The sequence below is a fragment of the Chiloscyllium plagiosum genome, chromosome 18, assembly GCF_004010195.1.
Source record: "Chiloscyllium plagiosum isolate BGI_BamShark_2017 chromosome 18, ASM401019v2, whole genome shotgun sequence".
Lineage (NCBI taxonomy): Eukaryota > Metazoa > Chordata > Chondrichthyes > Orectolobiformes > Hemiscylliidae > Chiloscyllium > Chiloscyllium plagiosum.
In genome coordinates, this window is record NC_057727.1 from 14,344,694 (window position 1) to 14,359,515 (window position 14,822).

At 41.5% G+C, this 14,822-nt stretch overlaps 1 protein-coding gene across 2 annotated transcripts in view; it reads left to right on the plus strand.

Annotated features, from left to right (window-relative positions):
- Positions 1 to 14,822, plus strand: part of slc38a3b (solute carrier family 38 member 3b) — a 138,123-nt gene that overhangs the window by 104,144 nt on the left and 19,157 nt on the right. For both annotated transcript variants that reach the window (XM_043707722.1, XM_043707723.1), the window contains exons 13-14: positions 3,417 to 3,541; positions 7,693 to 7,837. In XM_043707722.1, the coding sequence (XP_043563657.1) occupies positions 3,417 to 3,541; positions 7,693 to 7,837 (270 nt within the window). The remainder of the gene's footprint in view (positions 1 to 3,416; positions 3,542 to 7,692; positions 7,838 to 14,822) is intronic.

Below are 14,822 nucleotides of genomic sequence, written 5' to 3' on the forward strand. Positions count from 1 at the left end.
GGGTCAGTTTAAGAATCACATTGAGTGTAACTATGAAAATTCGATTACCAACAGCATCTTATTCTCCCAGCTACTGGAGAACTCATAAGAATGTATAGAAAGTTTGGGAATAAATATTAATATGGGAAAATGGTTAAGTTTGACAGTGAAGCTGTACCATTTAATATTTTGAGTTGGTACCTGAAATAATTCCAAACCGGGCAGGATCTGCAACCAAGTCACCCTTTATTTACACATGAACAGTCCTTGATTTTAGTATTGCCTCACACAGAGTCAACTTCCAGAGAGTCAGCATCTCTGACACTCCTTTTATATCTGTCAGCCAGGGCTTCCTAATTGAACCAGGTTAACAGCCCCAATCAGGGAACTCATATTCCAGTTGGCTGATCTCTTCCCAGTCACTACAGTTCCAAACTTGATATTACAAAAGTGCATAATCTTTTAATGCTTGCTTCACGCATGTCATTTACACAGTGCCAGTTGTGGCCGATTTGGTAGCATCTTGCCTCTGGTTCAGGGTCACACTTCAGCGATTTGAACGCCTGATTCAACCTGAGGCTTCCATCAAGGGAGCACCACCCTGTGCATTAAGTCCAGTCTTAAAGATGCAATATCACACTGAGGCCTTGCATCCCTATAGCTGGGGAAAGGCAATTATAGTACAATTAGGCAAGATTTAGGATGCATAGGATGGGGAAGGAAACTGCAGGGATGGGCACAATTGAAATGTGGAGCTTCTTCAAGGAACAGCTACTGCATGTCCTTGGTAAGTATGTACCTGTCAGGCGGGGAGGAAGTGGTCGAGAGAGGGAACCGTGGTTTACTAAAGAAGTTGAAGCTCTTGTTAAGAGGAAGAAAGAGGCTTATGTAAAAATGAGACGTGAAGGCTCAGTTAGGGCATTTGAGTGTTACAAGTTAGCCAGGACGGACCTAAAGAGAGAGCTAAGAAGAGCCAGGAGGAAATGAGAAGTCTTTGGCAGGTAGGATCAAGGAAAACCCTAAAGCCTTCTGTAGGTATGCCAGGAGTAAAAGAATGATGAGAGTAAGATTAGGGCCTGTCAAGGACAGTAATGGGAAGTTGTTTGTGGAGTCCAAAGAGATAGGAGAGATGCTAAGTGAATATTTTTCGTCAGTATTCACACAGGAAAAAGACAATGTTGTCAAGGAGAATACTGAGATGCAGGCTAAACTAGATGGGATTGTGGTTCATAAGGAGAAGGTGTTAGCAATTCTAGAAAATGTGAAAGTAGTTAAGTCCCCTCAGCCGGATGGGATTTATCTTAGGATTCTCTGGGAAGCTAGGGAGGAGATTGCAGAGCCTTTGGCTTTGATCTTTATGTCGTCATTGTCTACAGGAATCATGCCAGAAGACTGGACGATAGCAAATGTTGTTCCCTTGTTCAAGAAGGGGAGTAGAGACAATTCTGGTAACTATAGACCAGTGAGCCTTACTTTGGTTGTGGGTAAAGTATTTGAAAAAGTTATAAGAGATAGAATTTATAAGCATCCAGAAAGGAATAATTTGATTAGGGATAGTCAGCACAGTTTTGTGAAGGGTAGGTCATGCCTCACAAACATTATTCAGTTCTTTGAGAAGATAACCAACCAGGTGGATGAGGGTAAAGTGGTTGATGTGGTGTATATGGATTTCAGTAAAGTGTTTGATAAGATTCCCCATGGTAGGCTATTGCAGAAAATACAGAGGCATGGGATTGAGTGTGATTGAGGGCATTTGGATCAGAAATTGGCTAGCTGTGAGAAGACACAGGGTGGTGGTTTATGGGAAATGTTCAACCTGAAGTTCAGTTACTAGTGGTGTGCTGCAAGGATCTGTTTTGCATCCACTGTTGTTTGCCATTTTTTATAAATGACCCGGACGAGGACGTAGAAGGCTGGGTTAGTGAATTTGCAGATGACATTAAAGTTGGTGGAGTTGTGGATAGTGCAGGTTGAGTTTAATAGCTCCTCATTGAGGTTAATAGTTCCTTTTTCCAGGTTACAAACAGACATAGATAAGCTGCAGAGCTGGGCTAAGAGGTGCCAAATGGAGTTTAATGTGAAAAAGTGTGAGGTGATTCACTTTGAAAGGAGTAACAGGAATATAGAGTACTGGGCTAAGATTCTTGGTAGTGTAGATGAGCAGAGAGATCTCAGTATCCATGTGCATAGATCCCTGAAGATGCAATATCACACTGAAGATGCAATATCGCCACCAGATTGATTGGGTTGTTAAGAAGGCGTACAGTGTGTTAGCTTTTATGGGTAGATGGATTGAGTTTCGGAGCCATAAGACCATGCTGCAGTTGCACAAAATTCTGGTGCGGCTGCACTTGGAGTATTGTGTACTGTTCTGGTCGCTGCATTATAGGAAGGACATTATAGGAAGGATATGGAAGCATTGGAAAGGATGCAGAGGAAATTTACCAGGATGTTGCCTGATATGGAAGGAAGGTCTTATGAGGAAAGGCTGAGGAATTGAGGCTCTTTTTGTTAGAGGGAAGGTTAAGAGGTGACCTAATAGAGACATTCAAGATGATTAGATAGGTTGGACATTTAGAGCCTTTTTCCTTGGATGGTGATGGCTAGCATGAGAGGATATAGCTTTAAATTGAGGGGTGATAGATATAGGACAGATGTCAGAGGTACTCTCTTTATTCAGAGAGTAGTAAGGGAGTGGAATGCTTGCCTACAACAGTAGTTGACTCGCCAACTTTAAGGCCATATAAATGATCATTGGATAAATATATGGATAATAATGGAATAGTGTAGGTTAGATAGGCTTCAGATTGGTTTCACAGGTCGGCACAACATCGTGGTCTGCACTGTTTTGTTCTATGTTCGGAGGTGACATTAAAAAAAACTGTGGACAAAGTGCTGTAAAATGGGATTTGACTGAGTGGCTTGTTTTGTGAATGGCACAGACTGATGGGCCAAATGGCCTTTTTCTGTGCCATAAACTTTCTTTGATTCTAAGGACAGGCTTGTTTGTTCTCCCAAACATCATGAAAGTAGTTGTGGAGAAGAGTTGTTTTAACTTGAAATGTTACTCTGGCTCTCCCTTCACAGATTCTGCCAGACTTGTTCAGTCTTACCGGGATTTTTTGATTTTGTTTAACATTTGCTTTTATTTTACTAAAATAGACAATCTGTTTATGGGACCTTGTTATGTACAAATTAGTATTTCCTACATCACTGTGGTATCTTATTGGCTGTAACGCTCTTACTGATGTAAAAAAAACCCAAAATAAATGCAACTTTATTTTTCCTGCATTTATCTGCTTTATTAAAGGCTGCTGAGCACATTAACAAAGAAGACCAAAGGCACTCTTCCTATTAACATTGATATGATGTTCATAATCAGAGATTTCTACTCCTATCATCTACAGTTGATGTGATATTCCCTTTCTTCATTGCAGACAGAGTTGAGCCAGAGATGCTGCATACATACAGTAAGATTGACCCTTTCGATACACTAATTTTGTGTGTCCGTGTGGCTGTGCTGATTGCGGTAACCCTCACTGTACCCATCGTACTCTTTCCGGTAAGTGTAAGCATCAGTACGTGTGCTGCAAATTGTACTTTTACCTGGTCAGAATTGGGCATTCTTTTTACTAACAGTCTACATTGTGAAATATATGGCTTAGGTATTGAACACACCAGTTTTTCTTTCTCACTCATAGTTATTTCCTTTTTAACATTCCTTTCATACTCGCCATTTTATTTCCTACTTGAAGGTTTCTCTTGCAATGTTTTTTCTCTTTTCTCATTGAGGTTAATAACTCCTTTTTCCAGTCTTGATACAGCACAGAATTCAAAAAGCAAGAATCATGCACCTCAGCCAAGTAACAACATTCTCAATACTTGTTGATATCAAAAGCAAGTGTAATGCTAGCAGAAGTGCGTAATCCTAATTAATGGATTACTGGGATTTTCAACTTTGATGTACGAAAATATCAAAGTAGCTTAAAACCAAGAAAATCACTATTTATGACACTATATTAAGGATAATGATAATCCCAGGTGATCCATATTATTCCTTGTTCAAGACTTCTTTTAAACCCCAAATCTTTGATCAAGCGTTTGGCTGGTGGCCCTAAAAGCATCTAATGTGACTTGTTGTTGAGTCTTGCTTCATAATGCTGCTGTGAAGTATTTTGAGAAGTTTTATTATGCTAATGTTACTGGAGAATTACAAGTTGTTATTGTTGGCCTGCAGTTTATTGCAAAGGTATTGTAATTTACTCTGGGGATATATACCATTGAGGACCAATTTAAGTTGGTGAATAGCAAAGCAAACATTTCCATATAAAGGTAGAAATGATTGCCATTGATGTTATCTGAAAATTATTAAGTGCACTGGATCCAAATTCCTAATTTTTAACATATTTTGAAAATGACCATAACAAAAGTAGTCAGCTCAAGAGTATCAACAGGTATTACTCGTGTTATTCAGAGGGAAGGCATCTATAAAAACCTCTTGCCTAGCACATCCTACACAAAATTCCAGTTCCACCCTCACTGGTTGACATTCCTGGTGTCCAGTGATCCACTCAGTTATATAAACAAATAGTTCCAGAAGAAGGACCAGCGTTACTTGTCTTTTTCTGCCTGCATTCTGAATAGAAAGCAAATAAGAGCGCAAGAAATAGGAGGAGGAGTAGGCCATCTGGCTCACAGAGCCTGCTCTGCCATTCAATAAAATCATGGCTCATCTTCTCATGGATTCAGCTCCACTTACCCACCCCCTCACTATAATCCTTAATTTCTTTACTGTTCAAACCTCTATTTATCTTTGCCTTAAAAGCAGTCAGAAAAGCTGGAGATGAGCTCTAAATGTGGCATTGCCAGAATTGCCTAAATCCTCAAGAGTAATTCTGTTTTAAAGTGAAACATCTTTAAAAAATATATTGCCAACAATATCTTCAACCATAGCTCATCGCAGGTAAGTACTTAAGTCACAGGTTGGCAAGGCTGTGTAAGATAATGTCCTACTTCCACACTGTAAGGATTATATGATAAGATAGAATGGAAGCTGGTACTTGGGCTGGGAGTTTGGTTTTCACTGGAATTTTGCAGAAATCTTATGCATCATCGTTGATGTTTGCAGTATTTCATTTTGGGAACCCTTAAACATGAGAACATCATTCTCTCCGTGCTATTTTCTCTGCTCTGTAAACCACACAGACACATGAGAAATTCTTGACATAAGACTATAATGCAGCACAATTGTACTTATTGTATAAGACCTTCCCCATCTATCCGCTCCATCGCAACCCCGACCTATCACCTTCTCCCTCACCTTCATCTATCTATTGCTTTCTCAGTTATCTTCCTCCCAACACCACCCCTCCTCCCGTTTATCTCTCAGCACCCCCCGGCCCACAAGCCTCATTCCTGATGAAGGGCTAATGGCCGAAACATTGGTTCTCCTGCTCCTCGGATGCGGCCTTGCCTGCTGTGCTTTTTCAGCACCACACTCTCGACTGTGGAAGACAAAGCAAACCAAATGTCAGGTTTTATTTCTTGAAGGCTGGAACTGTCAGATTCTGCACCATCTGTGCTGAAACTTAGTTAGACCAGACTTAATTCTGATTGCCATTTTGTAAGAAGTACATTGAGGCACGGTGGCACAGTGGTTAGCACTGCTGCCTCACAGCGCCAGAGACCCGGGTTCAATTCCCGCCTCAGGCGACTGACTGCGTGGAGTTTGCACGTTCTCCCCGTGTCTGCGTGGGTTTCCTCCGGGTGCTCCGGTTTCCTCCCACCATCCAAAGATGTGCAGCGTCAGGTGAATTGGCCATACTAAATTGCCTGTAGTGTTAGGTAAGGGGTAAATGTAGGGGTAGGGGTGGGTTTCGCTTCGGCGGGTCGGTGTGGACTTGTTGGGCCGAAGGGCCTGTTTCCACACTGTAATCTAAACTAATCTAAATCTAAATCTAAAGAGTGTCCAGAGATGGTTCACAAGGTACTGGAAATGTGTGGAATGGGTTTAACAGGCTGCATCTGATTTCACTTGAAGAAAGACAGCCAAAAATTACTCATTAGAGGTCTTTTAAACGAAGAATGATTTTGATAGAGTCAATAAAGAGAGAATGTTTCCTCTTATGAGGAAGAGCATAACTAGAGACCATTAATGTCAAATAGATACCAAAAGATTGAATGGGAAATACAGAAGAGGGTTGTTTCCACAAAGTGTGATAGTAGATTTAGGTGAAAATAGGGGAGGACGCTGGAGTGGAGGCTAGCCCAAACATGAACTGATGGGCCAAATGGTCTGTTTCTGTGTACATATCCAATGCAAGTCAAGAAGTTACACTTGTTTAAAGTAATAGTGTTAACTTGCCAAATCAATGTGAAAGTGTCTTTATCACGTTAGTGAGTACAATTGTGCTGCTTTATCATCTTGCATCAAGAATTTCTCATGTGTCTGTTTGGTTTATAGAGCAGAGAAAATAGCAGGGAGAGAACAATGTCCTCATGTTTAAGGGATCCCAAAATGAAATACTGTACTGCAAACATCAACAATGATGCACAAGATTCCTGCAAAATTCCAGCTAAAACCAAACTCCCAGCCCAAGTGTCAGTTTAAGTTCCATTCCATCTTATCATAGAATCCCTACAGTGTGGAAATTGAACATTTGGCTCATTGAGTCCACACCACCCCCTCAAACCAGACACTCCCTCCAGGCTATCCCTGTAACCCTGCATTTCCCATAACTAATCCACCTAGTGTACACATCCCTGGACACTATTGGCAATTTAGCATGGCCAGTCCATCTAACCTACACATCTTTGGACTGTGGGAGGAAACTGAAGCACTTGGAGGAAACCCAAGCAGACATGGGGAAAAAGTGCAAACTCCACACAGACAGTCGCCCAAGGCTAGAATCAAACCCATGAGGCAATTGTCATTGCTACAACTCTTTGCAGCCAGAGATGCAAATTGAGCATAGACTGGTGCGTAAATTTTGAGGATTGCCTAAGAGGTTTTGAAATGTCTGTGGTTCCTTTCGGTTTTTGTTGTTGATGCCAGGAAAATCCAGGCTCCCTGAGAATTGGTTATGCCAGGAAGCCCATTCCACAATGAAGCCAAGTGGGAAAAGGTTTAACTGGTTTTGTGTTCCTTGTTGTCATTCTCCATATTATTTTGGCATACAATCCAGAACAAAGTCCATAGAATTTGTTTTATTGTCAACCCATTGAAATATTTATTGTTTAAAGTTCAGGAATATGAAATTAGTGCCAGCATAGTTTTGAAAAAGTTCACAATTTAGTCCTGCAAATTAATATCCTTGTAGATGTTGGGACTCCAATGGGGACTGTACTCCACTGTTGCCCTAAACTGTTGTTAATAAATTTGTGACATTTGTGCATTGGGGTAAACTTATGCAGCATAGACAACACTTTAAAAATTTCTGTTATCACATTTACCTTAAAGCAGAGGCTATGTTGCTACTGGATTAGCATCAGAGAAACCATTTTTACCATGTTGATAGATACAATCCTAATAGATAGAAAGGAGAATTGCATTGAGGTTGATTGGCTTGGACTCTTTAATGGTCACGGAGAACACAGTAGTCTTCAATATTCCATTATCCCAACAGCTGAGGGATATGACCACCAGAGGCAGAAATGGAGGAATATTTCTGGTGCTTTTTTAAAAATCTTTTCTGTAATTTTTCTTGCTCATAGGTCCGCCGTGCTATCCAGCAAATGCTGTTCCAGACCAAACCCTTCAGCTGGCTCAGACACATTGTCATTGCTGTCTGCCTTCTTACTTTGATCAACCTACTGGTTATCTTTGCACCAAACATACTTGACATCTTTGGAATAATTGGTAAGTGAGAGGCAGCTACTTGGAATAGCTGAGCGATGGAGAAGTACGATGCTGTGATAATATCAAACATTTGGGAAGATGGTCTAATCAAAGACACCCTATAACATTCCTGACCAACACAGTCCCCTTCCATTTATAAACCATGTAAACACTACTAGAGTAATTTTTGTTCTATAATGTATATGCATTTCTGCTTTCTTGCTTATGGAGACCCGATATGTTGCGTGGGAATAATTATATCCCTATTGACTCATTGTTTGTCTGAGGTCTTTAAGAACAACAGAAGAGCTTCCCATCAAATAAAAAATACACTTTACTGAATCTGGTTGTGAGTGAAGCAATGCAAAGGCAGGAACGATAGCACAGTAGCTAATAAAGCCTCAAATGCCTTGCTATAAAATGTATAGGAGCTCACAGTTTTGTACCTGTGATGCGCTGAGTGCTATAACAGAAGTCCAGTCTGTGAGATGGTTGACTGAGCAGGGAATGTGAGCCAAAGGAGAGTTGGCCCGGATGCTTATACTTCAGATTGTCACTGTCCTAGGAGATCAAACTGCTTCGTGTACTCGGTTGAACTGATGTCAGGCCTTTCTTTCAGGGGAAGCAGTGAAAACTTTGTTGCTGTTGAGGTGCTCTGTCAATTCTAGGGATAACTGTCTCCTTCTCTCCCTAACTTCAGGGTTAGATATTTGGGTGAGGTTGTCTGAGTAGTAGCACACTGCCCTGAGTCAATGAATTGTGGATTAAAACTCCCAGGCTGACCCTTTGGTGCAGCACTGAGGGTGTGCTGTCTTTGAGGTGAGACACCAAACTAAAGCCCATTTTGCCTGTTAGGTAGACATAGAAAATCTCATAAGATACTAACTTAAAGATGTGCATGACAGTACTTTGGCCAACACCTACCTGCCGACCTGATGTTGTTTGTGGGATCTTTCTATATGCACATTGGTTGCCTACAAAATTACTCCATTAGGCAAAAGTGAGGACTGCAGATGCTGGAGATCAGAGTGGTGCTGGAAAAAAACAGCAGGTCAGGCAGCATCTGAAGAGCAGGAAAATTGACGTTTCGGGCAAAAGCCCTTCATCAGCCCTTTCCCTGATGTGCTTTTCTTGCACCACTCTAATCTTGACTACAAAGTTATTCCATTTCCTAAATATACTTCAAAATTGATTCATTGGTTGGAAAGCACTTCGGAATGTCCTGAGGTTGTGAAAGGTGTTGGACTGAAATGGTACACAACATCAGCTCAACACCACTCTAGGATGCATATTTAGAGATCGCCAGCAATGTCCACTTGCTATAAATAATAAACATTGGTTAGTTTCTCGAGGCATTCTGACCATATATTGACCTGACCATCCCTCACCCTGGTACCAACAGCTTGTGGCCTGTTTATGTCTCATCTCAAGGTCTCCTACCTTCCTTCAAATGTATTAATGAATTGAATTAACTTTATTGTCACATACTCAGATGACCTTAGACACAAGATACCTAGGTACAAATTCTTCAGAACAAGTTCTTAGGAAAAGAATTAAAAGAATAGAGGAATGAAAAACCTGGCATTACAGATCTTAGGAATAAATTAGAAAATAGAGGAATATAAAGTTCAGAACAACAGTCCTTCAATCCAGTCCACGCTGGCACCTAGCCTCTCGCCCGTACCTGGCCACGACTCCAAACCATTTAGATGATAAAGACGTGTATATTGGGGGAGGAGGAGGAGGAACAAATGATGCATGACTTTCACTTTAACCAAAAGCCTTACACAGAGTCACAGAGCCATACAGTACAGAAACAGACCCTTCGGTCCAACCAGTCCATGCCGAACATAATCACAAACTAAACTAGTCTCACTTGCCTGCTCCTGGCCCATATCCCTCCACAACTTTCCTATTCATGTACTTATCCAAATGTCATTTAAATGTTGTAATTGTACCTACTCCATAAATTCATTTCAACAACTTGCAAGTCTCCTTCTATATTACTGCAATGAGCTGTGTCTTCCCACCACAGCCTTATTGTGTAGTTATGAAAAAGTCATTCCAGATTCAAAATGTCAACTCTATTTGTTTCTCTGCAGAAATACTGCCAGAGTTTCTCCAACATTCTCTGTTTTTGTTTCAGATTTCCAGCATCTGCAGTATTTTACTTTTGCTCATTACATGGTATCTCTTTATAACAATGCTTGTTGAAATTGGCCTGGGTCTTCCCTACAGAAGAACTATATTTGTCATGACTGGATTGCATGCCAGCTTCTAAAACCACACGTTAGAGAATATATTTCAATTCACATCCAGAAAGGAAACACTTCAATGTTTGGCACACCCTCACATTTTGGTCTGAAGCAGCTGAGGATTTCTGGAGTCTTTGAGCTATAGGGAGAGGCTGAATAGGCTGGGGCTATTTTGCCTGGAGGGTCAGAGGCTGAGGGACGACCTCTATAGAGGTTTATAAAATCATGAGAGGCATGGATAGGGTAAATAGTCAAGGTATTTTTCCTAGGGCGAGTGAATCCAAAACTAGAGGGCATAGGTTTAAGGTGAGAAGGGAAAGATATAAAAGGGACCTAAGGGGTAACTTTCTCACGCAGAGTGTGGCATGTATATGGAATGAGCTCCCAGAGGAAGTGGTGGATGCTGGTACAATTACAACATTTAAACGGTATCTGGATGGGTATATAAATAGGAAGGGTTTAGAGGGATATTGACCAATTGCTGGCAAATGGGATTGGATTCACTTAAGATATCTGGTCAGCATGGATGAATTGGACCAAAGGGTCTGTTTCCATGTTGTACATCTCCTTGACTCTAAGTGGGTCAACGGTGGGACTGTTTTACTCAGTACACAGCAAAATATGTTGTCACAGGCCTGGAGGGCCGAAGGACCTGTTCCTGTGCTGTATTTGTTCTTTGTACTATCAGAGTAAAACTGCACTTTTCCAAACACGTTCACCATCCCTGACATTCTCTGAGCCTCTGATCGTGTATTGTATGACCTTGACCAGGGTAACATACGATTGAATTCACAGGCTGTGAGTGATCCAAGTGTCAGCATGTTTATTATTAGGGCAAGCAGATTGAGCCTATCAGAGGCCAGAGCCTTGGGGGCAGCAATCTCTCTGAAGATCAGTTTACGTACTGTTGCAATATGACTTGTTATATTTATTTAGTGTATGCGCCTTGGCCCCAGTTTCCCTGCGTTTTAACTGCAAGCCAGGAGCAACTTCTATTTAAGACATCAACCATTTCCCTAAGATCCAGACCCTAACCCAAACCCTATTATTGATTTAAAAAAAGAGACTTTAGCTAAAAGCTAGGTGATATACAGAGGAGCCATGATTATTCAACCTCCTGTTATACATGGTCGTGATTCTCTGCCAGCTGGGCTGATGGAAGTTCAGGATTCAGATCAGACTGTACAAGTCTTTTCAACTGGGCTGCAATATTCGGTCTGATTTGGTGTACACTTCGGTGAATCTTTTGAGCTGTTTCAACCAAGTTCAAGTCACTGTTTTTCCTGTCCTCTACCCAACGAATCAAGTATGCATTTCAGAATCTTTCAGTTTAGGTTAAGTGGAGTGAGCCATCATTGTTCAGACCAGAGATTCCGAAATGTTTTGACTTGGTCTGTTGCTATGTTCCCATCCACTGCTGCTCCAAGTTTGCTCAGAGGCTGGAGTTAGTCATTTATCAGGAGGGTGGTCAGTGAGGATAGTTGAGATCAGTAGTAGGACCATTGGCTTTGTCTGATCGACTTAGCGACTTGGATTGTAGAGGGCACAATTTCAGAATTTGCAGATGGAGTTATTGGGAACCATGAGGAGGATAGTTTGGATACATTGTTGAAATAGGAGAAAGTGAGGACTGCAGATGCTGGAGATCAGAGCTGAAAATGTGTTGCCGGAAAAGTGCAGCAGGTCAGGCAGCATCCAAGGAGCAGGAGAATCGACATTTCGGGCATGAGCCCTTCCTGAAGGAGGGCTCATGCCCCAAACGTCGATTCTCCTGCTCCTTGGATGCTGCCAGACCTGCTGCGCTTTTCCAGCAACACATTTTCAACTACATTGTTGAAATAGGCAACATGAAGTTCCAATGCAGATTAACCTGTTCTCTCATTGAAGGGGCCCACATTATTAGGGTGGTATCTCTATCCTGCGAGTTCTCCCTCCTCACATGGATACACATTGTTACCCAGGTAACTGCCATCCTAGTGGAAATGAGACCACCCCTTGTCACCTTCCTCAGGACAAATATGAAGTGATTGAATGTCATTAGGAAAGTGTCAGCAGTGCAATGGGTTCATTCTCTGCCAGTTTCTGTGCTCTTTGGCCAAAATAGTGCCACTGACCCCATGGAGTGGCATGTCACAGCCCCTGGGGCCGATCCCATGTCCCAATTCCTGATGAAGCAGACCACCATTCATGTTGCATTTAATGAGAGGAAGAACTATCCTTAAGCTGCAAAACCCTCTTCCTCTTTTCTGTACCATTATCTGTTATGATAGGCAGAAGCGAGGTGCCTCTGTTTTCATGGGAAGTGAGACTAACTGGATTTCTAGTCAAAAGAACCAGCACATGTTGTGGGCCAAGTGACCTGCTTTGGTGACTATGAGGCATAGTTAAGGTTGATGGCCAACAGCTTTTTCTCATGGTAGGGGAAATCTAAAACTAGAGGGGATAGGTTTAAGGGGAGGATACAAAAGGGTCCAGAGGGGCATCTTTTTCACACAGATGGTGGTGAGTGCCTGGAACAGACTGCCAGATGTAGTGGTACAACAAGGGGACATAAATTTAAGGTGAAGGGTGGAAGGTATAGGGGAGATGTCAGGGGTGGGTTCTTTACCCAGAGAGTGGTGGGGGCATGGAATGCGCTGCCTGTGGGAGTGGTAGAGTCAGAATCATTGGTGACCTTTAAGCGGCAATTGGATAGGTATATGGATGGGTGCTTAAGCTAGGACAAATGTTCGGCACAACATCGTGGGCTGAAGGGCCTGTTCTGTGCTGTATTGTTCTATGTTCTATCTATGTTCTATAGTGGTGGAAGTGAGTACACATTTGACATGTAAGAAACATTTAGACAGGTACATAGATGGAATAAGTATGGAGGGATATGGATCAAATCAGGCAAATGGGGCTAGTTTAATTGTACAAACTGGACAGCATGGCCAAGTTTTGTCAAAGGGCCTGTTTCCACGCTGTAAACCTCTATGACTCTATTGCAGCCTTATGTATATATGAAAAAATTCAGAGTATGCACTTATGTCGAAGTTGCACTGAGTTCACATGTTATTTTCACGTTATTTTCAGCATCACATCTAGCTGACAATTCCATTACTGTTTTTAAGCTTATCCCCTAACTGATTGTGAGCAGTGTTACATAGTACTGTATATATGATGTTGTATATATTCCTTTCATTACCACTTCTGCTCTTAATGAATTCCACATTTGTAACACAGTTAGGAAGTGATTCACTGGAAGGTACATCAATCAGGAGCTCCATCTGGATTGTATTAGTGTCCAATTGTCTAAATTGAGAGAGAAATATCAGGTTGGGTATTGCACTGTCTAAGCATTATGACGTCAAGGAAAACTTCTGCTCCAGCGAATGTTTGGAAAAACTTGATCAGCATAAGCTCTTCATAAATAAGATGCAGATTCCCCACCCCTTCCAACCTCCAAAGACATTACCTCAGCTTTTCCACAACTTGGTCTGCTGCTATAAAATAATATTTTGGTTCGACTGAGTTGTGAAGGTGTCATCAGTGGACTGAATGGTACCAGGCTTGGCGATGGAGTCTGGTTGAGCTCAATTAGCATTCGTTAGTAATACAGTCATCAGTCCACACCTGGGTGGGAGTTCTTGGCCTTCCTGACTGTTTTCATACTGCAGCTCTCACAGAGTCTGTGTTGTCAGCCAGTCTTTCTGATCACTCATTTAACAGGCCTAACAAGTTACCAGCTTTTGAGTTAAACGAAAACCCCAGAGGGGAGATTAAGGAAAGTTAAATTGTCAGACACTGCGCATTCCAAATTTTTTAAATAAAAGACGAAATGCTGGCAGTGATAAAGTCTGAAAGAAATTGATGCTTTAAGGTTCTTGGTTGGGACCTGCCATTAGATCAGAGGTACACCTGAAACATTAACCCATTTTTGTCTGTCAGAGGCTGTTCAAGACTGTGTCTTTTTACTTTTGTGCTTTTTAAAATTATGGACTGAAATGAGAAAAAAAAATTTAGAAAAACAAGGATTGCTGCATGGTTTGAAAGATGAATAACCTGAAATTCATGGTAAGCATTATTTAAATACCTGCTTGAACATGCAATAATTGAAGTGTTTGCAGACGAACTGGAGGCAAGTGTTGTTTACATATGGAGCTTTGGTTGACAAAACAAAGTTGATTGGTCTGTGGAGTCATGAGCAGTTGTCAATGACAAAGGATTTTTGCCTGCCATAGCCATATGTTTGTTTCTCCACCTCCTGATGCTGCCTGGCTTGCTGTGTTCTTCCAGCCTCCTGCTTGTTTACCTTGGACTTCAGCATCTGTAGTTTTTTTTTGTCTCTTGAAGTTAGGAATAAGATACAGAGAGAAGTGATTAGATATCCATCAACTCAGGAGTGTTTCTCTGTTGTCTGCAGTCAAATTCTACTTTAAACCGGAAGAAACCCAGTTTATCTTTCATTCATCAGTTGTTGTAAGCTGAGACTTCCAATTAATGTTAGAGACCTTTTCTAAGTGAAGCAGCCACCGTCTGCCTCTTACAAACCAGTGGAAGCTTTTGGACAAAGAAGCTGAGAAGAAACTTCATCAGCAAGTGCCACCTCAATGGATCTTGTGAACAAAGGGGATTGAATTGCTTTTCCAATTTCCCATGTGTATTTTTTTCCTGTCTGTCTTTATGTGCATGTGGTGAGTTCATAAGGGGATTAGAATTTTAATTAGTAGAGTTCTATGCTAACAGTTTAGAATGGTTTACCTGTAGTTACT